We start from the raw sequence: 14,544 nt of genomic DNA, 5'->3' as shown, positions 1-14,544 counted from the left end.
GCAGCGAGGCCAGGGATGCGTAGATATCCTACAAGGCTTAGGAGAGCCCCCAAATGTCAAGAGGGCCAAGGCTGAGACACTCTGCTCTAACATACATTAAATATACTTTATGTTCTTTTTTGAAAAGGTAATTTGCACACGTGACTTAGTGTCATTGCATAAAACAAAGGGCACCACCTTTGAATGTGGTGGCGATCAAACGAAAGAGGCTGATAGGCTGTGAGCTGAGCTAGTGACCTGAAGTGATACAGGCTGAGAAAGGCAGGATGCACACTGGCTGGTTGGTGGAGAAAAAGTGTCATTGGTTCAGGAATGGAGGGCAGTATGGCAGAGAGTGGAACACGTGGAAAAACTGGCCAAGATTTCTGGAGCTGAGAGAGTGGACTGAAGCATAAAGCCAGAAAGAAAACGGAACTCATTAGGGAAGGGAAGAGTTGGTGGAACTAGTGTTTGATCTTACAGGACATGGAAGAGGGTCTGAATGTTGAAGAGGAACCTGTGGTGGATGCAGAGGGCAAGGGAGGACTGCCGCTGAGTGCCTGGAAGCACAAGTCTTGGAGGGAGACGAGTGGCAAATGGGGAGAAGAGGTCAGGACAATGTGGTGGGAAGTATCTGCAGATAAGGAAACAGGTCAGGGTGGGGTGACTACTCGACATTCTGGGAATCTCCAGGAGAACTGAGGAAATTCCTAAAGCAGCTGGTACAGAGGGATCTGAGATGAGGGAGGTACCAAGGACAGCGCACGGAAGGTCAGTTGTCATGAGGACCTGGACAAGGAAGCCTATGGATACCGGATACTGGTAGTGGGCATCAGTACAAGAATATGGGGTGGAAAAAGGCTGGACTAGAGCACATGGTAGAGTGGGAAGCAATTGGACCTCAGGCTGAATGCACCCGAATCCTGGGCACTGAGCAAAAAGCTCTGAGTTTGTGGAGAAGTATTCACAAAGGGATGCGAGGTGGTGGACATGAACCCTGAATGCAGGAAATGAGCAGCACCCACATTCTCTCCCAAGCCTGCCAGGCATCTGACTTCAGTTTCTCACAATGCCTTGGACTCCTGCTCTTAGCTTTCACTGGGAGGAATGGCAGCGCATGCTCTAGGATGACGTTAGGCCATCCAATGACATCTCTGAAGGACGTGCCTTTGACAAGAGAGAAAAGAAAGGAAAGAAGAGCCAGCTCATGTTTTTGTCTGAGCTTGGACTTGGCTTGGAAACGATTGCTGTTTCTTAGTTTGCTTCCATTTCTGCGAGCTGAGAGGCACTGTCATTTAACTTTTGAAGAGTATGTTATGTATTCTACAAAATGGCTCTATTTTCTGGACTGGTCTTGTCTCTTAATAGTATATGGGTGGCAGTGCCTAATTTGAGTTCCTAACCTCACGTCAGCATTCTTACAATTACATAAGCATTGTAGGAAAGTCTGCAGTTGCATTCACCTCTTAAGTATCATTACATTTTAAAGACATGATGTCTGCGACAGATCATTGGGTGGAATGGTTGTATATGTGTTTAAACTAAAGAAATTCAGCTAGAGAGGAAGAGCAGAGATGGGCGAGGGGAGAGAAAGGAAAACTGAGGGAGAAAGAGATTGAGGAACAGAGGTGGTGGTTTGAAGGAGAGACTAAGAGGAGAAGAGGGGACGGGAGGGAAGAGGAGGGAAAGTTGAGAAACAGAAATTGAAAGAGTGCGATCACTTCATATTCAAGTTCATGGCTGGGAGAGATTATGCAATGGGACTTCTAAATCTTCCCATTTTGGTTTCCTTTCCTGCCTGCCTCTCACTAGACCGAGTGTAATTCTAGTGTTTAAGGGTACCTGTTTCTCATGCAACATTTTTTTCTCTGTGGGCAGACTTTAAAACCTCCCCATCCCCAACTCTATGGTATAGCAATCTTTCTCTAACTTTAAAGAGGCCAAGGAAATTCTAATTAGAGATCATATTTCTAATATGAGGCTTAGCTCCTCTTTTTAATCCAAGCCTTTTGATGTGGGTCACTTCAAACATCCCCAACCTTACCGTTTAATTTCCATTTCTAATGTCTACCCAAGTATTCACACAAAGTCCACAGAGCTAGGAACACACACACAAAAGATTTAGATGCCTGTCCCCAAGATCGCGGGGCAATGAAAGCAGACTCAGAAAGAACAGTTTTATGTAGAGTTTCTGCTTCCGTTTTCCATTTTTCTCTCTGAAACACAAAGAACCAGAACACATGCAATCAAAACCAAACCCAAACCGAAGAGGACAAGCACATCCCACTTCCTCGGTCCTGGCTCCAAAGCAGGACATTCTTTTCCTCTTGGACACGATCACCAACTCTGGTGCAAACACACCAGCAGCTCTGGGGATGTGCAATTCCTGTAAAGACGGCACATTGCGAAGCAGAGAATCCTGTGCAGGACAGACACCCCAGAGAAGGATTCTGTGTAAACAGACCCAGAGGCTGACTGGCAAAGCTGCCCACAGAACAGCCAGACTCAAGCTGCTTGGGGACTTGGAATGTCATTGGAATTTCTGGTGGAAACAGCCAGCCCCTGTCTCTCCCTTCCCCCACAAAAAGACATCAATTTTAACTGTGCTGAAACCACCGCCACAAGGAAGACACAACATCCTGGCTGCCAGTTCCCCTCCCCTTTGTCTGATTTCCAAATTTATTCCCTTTCCTTCTGAAGTCTGCGACTAGAGCTGGCTGCAACGACCGATTTTAACTGAACAAATCATGGCTAGGTTACTTGGAAGACAAAAAATAATATTAAAAAAATAACATAGATTAAAAAAAGGAGCTCATATATTCTGGAGAGGAAGGCAGAGGGATAGAGAGAAACATCAATGAGAGAGAAACATCGATCAGCTGCCTCCTGGTCATTCCCTACTGGGTATGTGCCCGCAACCAAGGTACATGCCCTTGATCGGAATCGAACCTGAGACTTCAGTCTCCAGGGCAACACTCTATCCACTGAGCCAAACCGGTTAGGGCGAGCTATGGTGTTTTTAATTTGTCTCTAACTTTTACAAATTAAATATGTGTTTTTTCATAGTCTCTAGTGAAAAATAAGACACATTATATTCTATATCTCAGCCCTCTTCAATGTGGATATTACATCATCTCCCCCACCAATTCTTGAAGTCTTATTTCAAATTTGATTCAATGAACGGAATTCTGACTCCTCCTTAGTTTGTGTTCTCAATGCTTCAGAAGCTTGAGGACTTTCCCCCCTCTTGGCTATAAATATAAAAACAGGAAAATTACACAGAAGGAGTCAAAAGTCATTCTAAAGTCAGCCATTAAGATAACCAGACTTAACATTAGGTTCTGTATGTAGCTTTCCTTTATTTCATCGATGTGTACTTAAATACACTTTTAACATTTTTATTTTATTTTCCTTTTTATTGAATTTATTGGGGTGACCCTGGCTAAGAGAATTATGCAGGTTTCAGGTGCACAATTCCAGAACACATCATCTGTACACTGTATTGTGTGTTCAGTGCCCCAGGTCAAGTCTCCTTCCATCACCACTTATCCCCCCACCCTCCTCCACCTACTCCCAAGCCAATTTCCACATTGTTGTCCATAAATACCCTTAAAAAAAACAAGATTATGATCATTCTCTACATACTAGAAAACTCTAATTAAAGGCTAGCAAATAAGTCATCCTTAAAAAATTATAAAAAGTTAAGACAGCTGCATCAGTGAAGTGCTTATAGAGTTGTGAGGACAGCAACAAACACAGATGAAGCAATTATGAATTTCATGAAAATAGATAAAGATCCAATTGGAATAATGAGGCCTGCCTCACGGGACACCTGCTTATAGTCTTAATTTTGCCTCAAGGAGATACATCTGATGCCCTTCAGAACAACAAAAATCAATAATGGATCAATATGGATAAACATGCTGGGTACGACCTTTTGTCCTAAGAGAGAGTTAACAGCTGGGTTTAGTTTTACTGGGATTTACTTAAAGACTTGTAACAGTAAATAGCGGTGCATTTAAGAATATTTGCCTGCTTTGATTTAGTGAGTTTGGCAGGTCGCAGTGGCCTTTCCATGGCTGATGGCTTTCAGAAATTACATCAATATATGCATACACAGTGTGTCTTAACCTCTAGTTCAAGCATCAAATTAATTAGCAAAGAATCCCATTTTAACATTTTGTAAGCAAATATTTTCCAGTGCTGGTTGAAGAAAATACAGTGGAAAGACAAAAGAAAAACGAGTAAAAAAAGCATGAAAAGTTTTGCAGGAATTTTTAAGAATAGCTGAATGCCCAAATCAAAAGACGGACAATAATATTTTCTTATGATCCTACATCACTAAGAAAGGCATATCCAGGCATGTTGAGTGAGGTAATCTTGACTTCTTTTCAACGATAAATTACTTGAAAGTGTAATATTAAATGAAATAGCTCACAATCTATCTCACTTACATGGTGTGCTCCTTGCGATAAATAAGAAATTCAATGGCCTTCAAAAGGATGTAAAACTAAATGAAAATGTAGATGAACAAGTCTGAATTTGTTTTACGCTATAATCCTCTTCATATTTCATATTTGGAAGTTATAGAATAGCACAGAAAAAATGAACACAGTATATGGTAAAAACTAAACAAGGATTTTAGATTCACTTTATATTTTTTAAGATTCTACTTATCAGTTTTTAAAACAGGCTATATTAACTATAGTCATATTAAAAAAGGCAAATGATAATTGTTATAGGAGCCACATCAAATAAACCACATTCTGTTTTAAGATAATTTCACAGAGAAATTCACATTTGAAGATCAGTGGGCATCATATACTTGCAAATTAAGAAACCCATGAATTGGGTTTCCTATGAAATATCCTATAGATTGTACAGAGAAAAAACAAGTTTCTGGCATATTTGCACTAGAATTTAGCTATTTTAGAAAGTATTTTCTATCTGGCAGTTGCCACTAAGTTCCCTAAGAACTACCTGTTTGCCTCTTTGATTTTACTTTTTGGTAATACAAGAAATGATCTATTGATAGAAAATTAAGCAACACTGTAAAGACCACAGCCTCTATTAAAATAAATGGATATTGCACTTGTTTCAACATTGGATATTTTGGAGGATATTTCATTTACTTTCATATGAGAGTTCATTTACATAACTGCAGACATGTCAAACCTTAGGGACACAATGGCAATATAAAATGTTCCAGTTTCTTTTTGAGTTAGCTTCTTACCGCTTGGTATGGTTACAAGTAGATTCTTTATAGTTTACATGGGTAAGTAAATATACTGAAGTGAACATTTACAAATCCTAACATGTCAACAGTATCGTCTTGTTTGCCTCACTGAAATATGTTTCTAGTTAACTAAATAAACTTTTAATGAGAAATGACAAGAAAAACTCAAATGAGTTTTTAATCTGAACATGAACTGGGGAGAATGATCCCACTTCAAATGCCGCAGTACTTATTCACCCAGGGGAAGCTTTTTACATGTTTTCTTTAGCAAAGAAGCTGACATTAATCACTTTGGGCAATATATATATACACACTCACACAGACACACACATACACGTCTATATATGCACACACACACACACACACTCTCTCTCTCTACACACACACACACACACACACACAGTCTAAAAAACCAATTCAATCCAACTTTCATATATAAAGAAAAAAGTCTTTGGAAATCTTCGTTGTTCATGGACCCCTTTCAATCACCCAGCAGCCTCTCTTTACTGCTGTTTTTAATTTTAAACACTCAGCATCCAAAGTCAAATATGTGACAAAGCTGATGCAAACTGTAACTTTAACACACAACGGAAACTTTTAATACATTTAGGTACAATGGTCCCTACCTTTTTTTTGAGAGTAAGATGGTGACTGCCCTTGAGAAAAAGAAGACTTTTCTTCGGTGAAATATTCAGGCTGGCTGTATTGATTCAGGGCCATGTCCAAGTCAGAGTCCTTGCTTTTTAGCATGTTTCCAGGGTAACTACAGGTATAAGGCTGACTCACTGCCCAGGCCTGTTCCATATATATGTTGTTACTGGGCACAGCCTGAGCGCTGCACCCACTGTAACCCGGACTATCTTCAAAATACGCGTAATAATCAGTGGCCTGCATGTAGCAGTTGCTGCTGGCAGCTGGGTGCACTTCATAGAGTTCTTGCATGCAATAGTTCATTTTGTTACCCTAGTTCAGTTCCTACTTTACATATACACACACTCTATGCATGCATTCACCAGCCCCATACACCCAGAGAGCTGGGCATATACGCCGAGAAGCGTACATCCATACACATGAAAGGAGAAACGAAGATGAATAAACACCACTACCAACACGGCAACCCAGCCTGCGTTACTTTGGAATAGCACCTGATGTGCTAAAATCCTATGTAGATTGAGGTGTCTGTTGAGCTCTCCTGCCATTTGAACATATTGGAAAGCAGATTTCTGACTACCCGAGGTCTTAAGCTGTGAATGAAACTAATTCCTGGGGAAGATGGTAGGCAGGTAGGGATGACCTTAGCCCAGCTACAGCACTGAGAGCAAGAATGTTCCTGTTGTTCTGAAACTGGGAAGATTCATTTTATAGGCGGTTTTGAATCCCTTTCAGCATGATTAGAAAATGATTACTCACTGTTATGTCATTTTGGTTGACAACTTAAGCACGAAACGTTATAAAGACATCTTAGAGACTATCCTTGGATACACAGAAAATCCTAAAATCAATAATCGAGTTTATTAGCCTGATGACCGACTCCAAAACATTAATCCAGTCATACGAACGACAGTGGCTAAATCTGTTGTTGAATGTTACTGATCAGCTTTTAAAACCAGGATCCAACCATTTCCTAATGACACATAGAGCCCCCAGGTTTTTAAAACAGGCCCAGGAAAAGCCACATTTGAAAATGCTGCTGGTTTGCACCTGATAACTTTCTACATCATCAGCACTAATCTACATGAGACCTAAAGCTCAACTTAACTTCTTATTCTGTCTTTATTGTTTTGTTTATAAGTGCCTGAGGGAGAGCCTAGGGCAGTGATGGCGAACCTATGACACACGTGTCAGAGGTGACACGCGAACTCATTTTTTTGGTTGATTTTTCTTTGTTAAATGGCATTTAAATATATAAAATAAATATCAAAAATATAAGTCTTTGTTATACTATGGTTGCAAATATCAAAAAATTTCTATATGTGACATGGCACCAGAGTTAAGTTAGGGTTTTTCAAAATGCTGACACCCGAGCTCAAAAGGTTCTCCATCACTGGCCTGGGGAATACCCTTAAGAAGAATACCCCTCTATTACAGCATTTCCCCCTCTGTTGTCACTTAACAGCACTCTTACCAGTAGTATGTGAAAACTGTGCACACCATCATTTTATTCCCATTCAAATCTGCTTTGGGGACTATCTTGAAGCGTAACTGAATTTAATTGTATTCACACACTAGACATTTAAAGATAGTGACCCAAATGGGTAAAGAGCTTTCTCTAAGAATTACCACATCTTTGAATTAAGATGCAAACAAATATTAAATTAGATCATAGTTACTTGCTGATGATTACTAATGGTATTCTCTCCAAGCGGATGGTGGTTTGCACGTGTATGTCCACTTATACGTGTGTGTTCTCGATGATGAGGGCGGAAGCTGCTTTCTTTGAGCCTAGAAGAGAGTCTTCCACTTTCCTCTGGAGACTCAGTTCGCAGGGCTAGACTTCAGGTGGTGCTGTTTACATTGGGCGTTCCTGCTGGTCCATGAATGAACATGTGACCTTGCTGGTATTTCCCCCCCCCCGCAAGGGACCACAGCAATATAATATGTAATGTCCAATAGTGAGAACTCCTCTTTGGACAGGAAGTTCCAGTTAATTGTAGCCTGGACTTCCGGTCAGGGACATATGACAGGAGGAAGGCGGGTATTATCACCATTCAACAAACATTTATTGGGCAACTATTAGGTACAGAGGAGGAGGTGGTGGGAGCAGAGGCTGTTCAAAAATTCAATCATGGTCCTTGCCACAAGTGGCTTAACAGCAAGTGTATTCAATATACAGAGTAAATTAGACCACTGTCCTGCAAGAGAGCCTTTTAAGTGCTGAGGATTTTTATGAATGTAGTAAAGGAGCTATCGATGCAATGGAAGAAGGTGAAGAATTAGAGAACAAACTGCAAATGAGACAAAGTAAGGGAAGAAACCCAGGCAAACCCTGTGGACGTTTAGTAATAAGACTCCTTGGAAAACTGAACTATAAAACATGTAAAACAGCTATAAAAATGAAAACAGCTATAAAAACTAAACAACTGTAAAACAACTATAAACATGAAAAACTGAACTATAAAACAAGTAAAGGAATTTTCTCCAATTTGGTACATTTAAACCAGAAAATAAATTGCAACATCCTAGAAAGCATGCAAGTCACCAAAGGAATGAAGAACATAGCTAACATTTCAATAGTATTTTTACTCTCTAATTACTCTTAAAACAAATAAAAGATTTTTTTTTTGGCAGATACAGTATTCACAAGGGTTTTTAAGAACACATACACATAACATTACAATTAACATGTTCTCCCTACTGAAAATGTCAAAACATTTCATTGGAAGCAATGATTATTTTTTGAAAACCCGAGGAAAAAGAATCCAGGCCTTATGTGTTGTTTTTTTTTTTTGGTCTGTTTCATTTTTTTTTCTCAAAATTCCCAAACTAACTCTTAAAACAAATAAAAGATTTTTTTTTTGGCAGATACAGTATTCACAAGGGTTTTTAAGAACACATACACATAACATTACAATTAACATGTTCTCCCTACTGAAAATGTCAAAACATTTCATTGGAAGCAATGATTATTTTTTGAAAACCCGAGGAAAAAGAATCCAGGCCTTATGTGTTGTTTTTTTTTTTGGTCTGATTTCATTTATTTATCTCAAATTTCCCAAACTAATCTGAAAATTAACCTTTCAATAAAGCAGTTTTCTTTCCTGGCAAATACACTGGTTCCAAGGCCTCTTTCTGGTTAGGAGTTACATGTCGAATCCATCCAATTCTGTAATTTTGTTCAGCACTTTTCCTGGCTCCCTGTCTATTTCATTGAAGGCACAAATCCAAGCAATTTCTTGCTTTTCACCAGCAACAGTATCAACTTAAGCCAGAGCCTCAACTTTCATTCCAAAAAACACGTAAAAACAATTTTTCCGAATTGCTAGATGTACTTGAAAACTCAGAGTTTTATTCTGCCTCAGAACTGGATATAAATACTGCAGCGAAAAAGGAAAGAATGCCTCCCCACTCCCCTTCCCCCAACAAAAAAATGTTTTCTCTCAATTTTTACAAAACATTTGGAAGACCCTGAGAATCATTTTTTTTTTAATTGAATTAGAACCACCCTGAATTCCCTCATAAATTACTGAATAGAAAAACAAGTTTCAAAACAGATTTAAGAGAACCTGGCTCCCACTAATTTTTATTTTTTGGAGAAAACAGTACGAAACTTTCTGAAACTCACTCCTTGTACCAAGTGGGGCTATTCTTTACTTGTAGTAAATGCATGAAACTCTCTTTACTAGTAACTGGAAATGGAGTTAAACGCTCACACTGAATTTGAACTATAGCCCCTCCCATCCTGATAGAAGCAATTACAATGCTATCACTTGTGATCAAGCTACCAAGCTTCTTTGTAAAGTTCATAAAGTAATTTAAACATATTACGTGTCACAAACGAGGTGAGCTACAGTAAGATTTCTTTCTTATTTCCCTGTCTGACTATTCTAATTTAGTTACTTAAAGAGAAGCTTACGAGTTATTTGACCCATAGTGCATCAAATTTCCTGAAATAAACTCAGAGGGTTTTTAAAATTCTCATTAGAAGTGTTTCAATCAATAATTATATATTATAGAAATACACCTTTGTCCATGGCCAGAAGGAAATAGCTTAAAAGATTAAGACACAATCTTGCTTGGAAAAACTCATAGGTAAACAACAAACTCTCAAGGACTCTGAGGGAAGACATGGTTTCTCTCTCTTTTTTTCTCTATTTCCAACTGTGCTGATTCTCAAATAAAGCTCCAGACAGGAATCACTCACAAACTCTAAAGAACCTAAGTGTCACCCTCAGAAATTCTGATTTAATCGATATAGGGTAAAACTTGAGTATCAATATTTTAAAAAGTTCCTCAAGTTATTTTCATAGGCAGCAAAATTTGAGAACTGCTAGTCTATTAGGTGGACAACCTCAGTCCCCCTTCACCAGAGCCAAGGCATCCTGACTACTTACTCCGTTTTCTTTATTTTTAGTTTCCCTGCATATTTCCCTTAGTTCTTGAAAGTTTATCTTCTACACTTCAATCTGGCTTCACCTGCTCTTGAGTTATCTAGTCAAGTAGAGGAGACAGGTCAAGGAGACAGACCAGGAAAGAACGAAACGCAAGGGAGTGTGGGATAACTGTGACCTGGAAACACAGGAAGAATCTGCCTGGAGACTCAGTGGCAGCTTCACAGACGAGCGGGCCTGTGAACTGGCTTTTGGAGAGTTTGCAGGACTTTAACAGTGGACGCCAGAGACATGAGACAGCTGAACAGATATGTCTTAGGAAGAGTGTTATCAACTATACTTGTAAAAGGCACATAAAGAAAGATAAACATTAGTCAATGTTAATGCTAGTTCCTATTGTAATGATGGTTCTTACTTTCTGTTTTAGAAACAGAATCTCTACATTTGAGAGGGCAATCAATGGTCCTTGGGAAAAAAAACTTTTGTTTCCCAGTCTCCCTTGCATCTAGTCTGTTTGTGTGAATAACTTCTGGCCAATGAGATATAGCAGAAGAAATGTTGTAAGGTGGTTTCTAGGGAACTTAAAAGACAGCTGAAAAAGAAAGCTAGTGCATAGCATTTGCTTCTTCATTCCTTCTTCCTGCTGTCTGGAATGTGAATACGATTGCTGGAGCTCCAGACACCATTTTGGTCCATGAGGATGAAAGTCATACTCTAGAGATGATAGAAAAATAAGCTGGAAGGAATCCAGGTGCTGAGCCTAAAACTACCACAGAATTGCCATCCTAGTCTAGACTGTCACCCTCTGGATTTCTTTTTCCCTCAAGATAGAGAAAATGTTTTTCATTTAGGAGCCTGGGAAGCTGCTGAAGGGGGTGTCTTTATTGTGTTTACCAAGGAGGACTGCTGCTGGTCAGGAGAAGCAGGCCAGACACGTGGAAGTGCAAATCCCCAGGCGGCTGCAGAACAAGACCTGGCCTTTAGGCTCTGAGATTGAGCCTGTTTTGGTAGGAATAGAAACTCAAAGTCCTCCTCCTTTAAACATCTGTACTCTGAATTTGTTTCTACTTTTTTTCTCCTTTAGTATTTAACAAAAGCTTTTCGACAGCTCTAGCCTATTACAGCTCTACTGAAGGATATTAAAGGGAGGCTTTTGTTCGCAATCCAGCACCAAGCCGAATTTGCTTTGATAAAAATGTGCCTGAAAAAGCGACAAGATTGTTGTGATGCTTAAATAGTCTAATCTAATGGGAAGTGGTGCACAGCACCAGCCCTGTATGGAATAGAGGTAATGTAGGAAAAGGGAACAGGGTGTAACTAAGGCACGGAGACCATGTTCAGTACAGCAAATGGCCAGGGTTTGGGTTATATAAGTGGTGAGAGATAGGAATAAAAGCAGTCCTGTGCCACATTATGAGGGACCTGTATGTCTTCAAACTTTATCTTGAAACCAAGGGTGATTTCCAGCTAGGCTGGGGATTGGGGAGAGGGGTTAGGTGACATGTTTCTAATTCTTTAAAATCAAACCCTTGGCTGCTATGTAGAAGATGAATCGAAAGATCAGAGGCATAGAAATCTCGTAGGGACATATTCTGGTCCCTGTTTTAGTGATGAGAAACTGAGACTTAGAGAGCTTAAGAATTAAGAACTTTCTCAAGATCATAAGGCTGATCAGTGATGATCTGAATGCAAGTTTATTTGGCTGCAAACCCTTCACTTTTTTTTGAAAGTAGTGCCTCCACTTAGAATATCAGCTTTCTATGCAGTAAATCTGAAATATTTACATTTACATCTATGTTCTCTTAAAATCAATGCATAAATTACAGATGAAGGTATAGTACTTATTTCCTGGATATTTAAGTTAATTTAGGGGTCCACAATGAGCATATAATATGTTGCTTACTAAATTAATGAATGCAAGTGGACAGTGGCTGAATGACCTAAAATTATAATCCTCCAGATTGTTAGTTAATATGCATTTTCTCCGTGTAAACAGGATGACGAGTTAGAATACAGGATGTGGCTATAAAATATGCCTCCAGTTTGCTGTCCTTATGCCATTAGTAGTTTGCACTGGGGCCCAGGGTACTGTAGGGATGACCTGACATACAATGATTCTTCCTGGTTCCTCCATTGTCCTCTTTAAGGGGTCCAGAAACTTAACCATGTCAGACAAGGGCATTTATATGCTCAAAATATTTCTAAACATTCTTGCTGGATATTTACTTCATGAAATCCTCTCTTTTAAAAATATATATTTTTATTGATTTCAGAGAGGAAGGGAGAGAGAGAGATGGAAACATCAATGATGAGAATCATTGATTGTTTGCCTCCTGCACGCCCCCCACTGGGGATTGAACCTGCAACCTGGGCATGTGCCTGGACTGGGAATTGAACCGAGACCTGCTGGTTCATAGGTTGATGCTTAATCACCAAGCCACACTGGCTGGGCATGAAATTCTCTCTTGCATATTGAAAATAATATTTGATCTGATTTCAGCCTAAAGTCAAAACTTGTTTAAGCTTTCAAGTAATGGATTGTAGGGCCCCAAATTCCAAGATCCAGTTGTGCTATTTCAAGGCCTCTCTTTCATAGCATTTCCAGGGGGATGGAAGAGTATTTATTATTCACTGGAATTCTATCAGTGTCTTCACCCCCCGCTGAGTAACTCGAGGATTCTTGGAATTTTTTCAGCTTTATTGATGTATGATTGAGAAATAAAACTGTACTAGATAAGATACTTGAAGTGTACATCATGATGATCTGATATACATGTACACTGAGGGAAGATTCCTCCTACCTGGATAATTAACATGTAATTAGCAAATTTCAATTATACAATACAGTGTTATCAATCTTGGAATGTCCTGATAGACCACAAGCAATATGCCATTTGTCTAAATTTGTCTATGAGTAGTTTTATCCCTTGTTCAGGGACAGCCCTTGGCAGGCAGTGAGGGAAGTGACATTTTTCCTCAGGGCACTGTGGCATAGCCTCAACAATAGGATAGTGTGAACATTGATCCTACTGTACAGCACACAACCTGACAATCCGCACAGTGGTATGTGGTAGTCCTGTTCCTTACTTTTTCTCTCATCCACTTTCCTGCTATCATCAACCTTTTCATGGTCTCCTTCCATCCCCAATCCTTCCATTGCCTTGATTAGACCTTGTCAAAGGAGAACAGAGTCTGATCTAATTCAGATTCCTTTGGAGATGCTAGAGACTTGACAAACTATCCAGCCAGGAGGTTTGCATTTTGAAAAACCACAAAGGGCAATGATGGCATTACAGGCTCTCGGGGCACCCCATGGGAGATGTCCCGGGAAAGGGAAAGACTTTGAATTCCAGTGGTCACCTGTGATTCTTTATAAGGCTGACTATCCCAACAATACCTTTCCAACTTCAATGCAATGTTAGTAAGTTAGCCATCCACATTGTACCTGATTTTGTCTGAATATTGTTGAAAAGGGTACAACATATCACTTTCCCTGGCTGGTTTGGCTCAGTGGATAGAGCGTTGGCCTGTGGACTGAAGGGTCCTGGGTTCGATTCTGGTCAAGCCCACTGGGTTGTGGGCTCGATCCCCAGTTGGGTCTGTGCAGGAGGCAGCTGATCAATGATTCTCTTTCATCATTGATGTTTCTATCTCTCTCTCCCTCTCTGAAATCAACAAAAATATATTAAAAGAAAGATATCACTTAATCTTTACTAAAGCTGCAGGCCCTATGCTGAGTGCTTAACATGCACTATCTTTCATTTTTATGACAAATCTAACAACCGGATATTATTACCCCATTTAGAATAAAGCAGACTGAGAGAGAAAGGTTAAAAAATTTGCACTGAGATGGTAAATTAAAGAGGAAGAAGTCACCCTAGGCCTGTCTGAATGTATAGTATATGACCTTAACATTTAAAACAATTACACAAGTTATTCATAAGTATATTCTTATTATAGAACAATTTTGAATGTAGTTTTATATCTTTAACTAGAGGCCCGGTGCACAAAAATTTGTGCACTCAGGGGAGAGGAGGGGTGTCCCTCAGCCCGGCCTGTGCCCTCTCGCAGTCTGGGACCCCTCAGGAGATAACGACCTGCTGGCTTAGGCCTGCTCCTGGGTGGCAGAGGGCAGGCCCAATCCTAGGTGCAGCCCCTGGTCGGGCTCAGAGCAGGGCTAATTGGGGAGTTGGGGCGCCGCTGCCATCATGTACAGAGCAGGGCGGATTGGGTGGTTGCAATGCCACCCTCAGTCATGCTAAGAGTAGGGCCAATTGGGGT

General features: G+C 40.0%; 1 protein-coding gene across 7 annotated transcripts in view; it reads right to left on the bottom strand.

Annotated features, from left to right (window-relative positions):
- Positions 1-14,544, bottom strand: part of THRB (thyroid hormone receptor, beta) — a 287,111-nt gene that overhangs the window by 27,253 nt on the left and 245,314 nt on the right. Inside the window, exon 1 of one of the 7 annotated variants that reach the window (XM_006754653.2) lies at positions 5,842-6,274. The exons of the other annotated variants lie outside the window; for them this stretch is intronic. Coding sequence (XP_006754716.1) covers positions 5,842-6,169 — 328 coding nt within the window. The 5' untranslated portion in view covers positions 6,170-6,274. Of the gene's footprint in view, positions 1-5,841; positions 6,275-14,544 lie in introns of those variants that run through there. 7 annotated transcript variants of the gene reach the window in all.

The sequence above is a fragment of the Myotis davidii genome, unplaced genomic scaffold, assembly GCF_000327345.1.
Source record: "Myotis davidii unplaced genomic scaffold, ASM32734v1 scaffold192, whole genome shotgun sequence".
In the NCBI taxonomy this organism is placed as follows: Eukaryota; Metazoa; Chordata; class Mammalia; order Chiroptera; family Vespertilionidae; genus Myotis; species Myotis davidii.
Note: the sequence above shows the minus strand (reverse complement) of the source record. Positions and strands in the feature narration are given on the sequence as shown.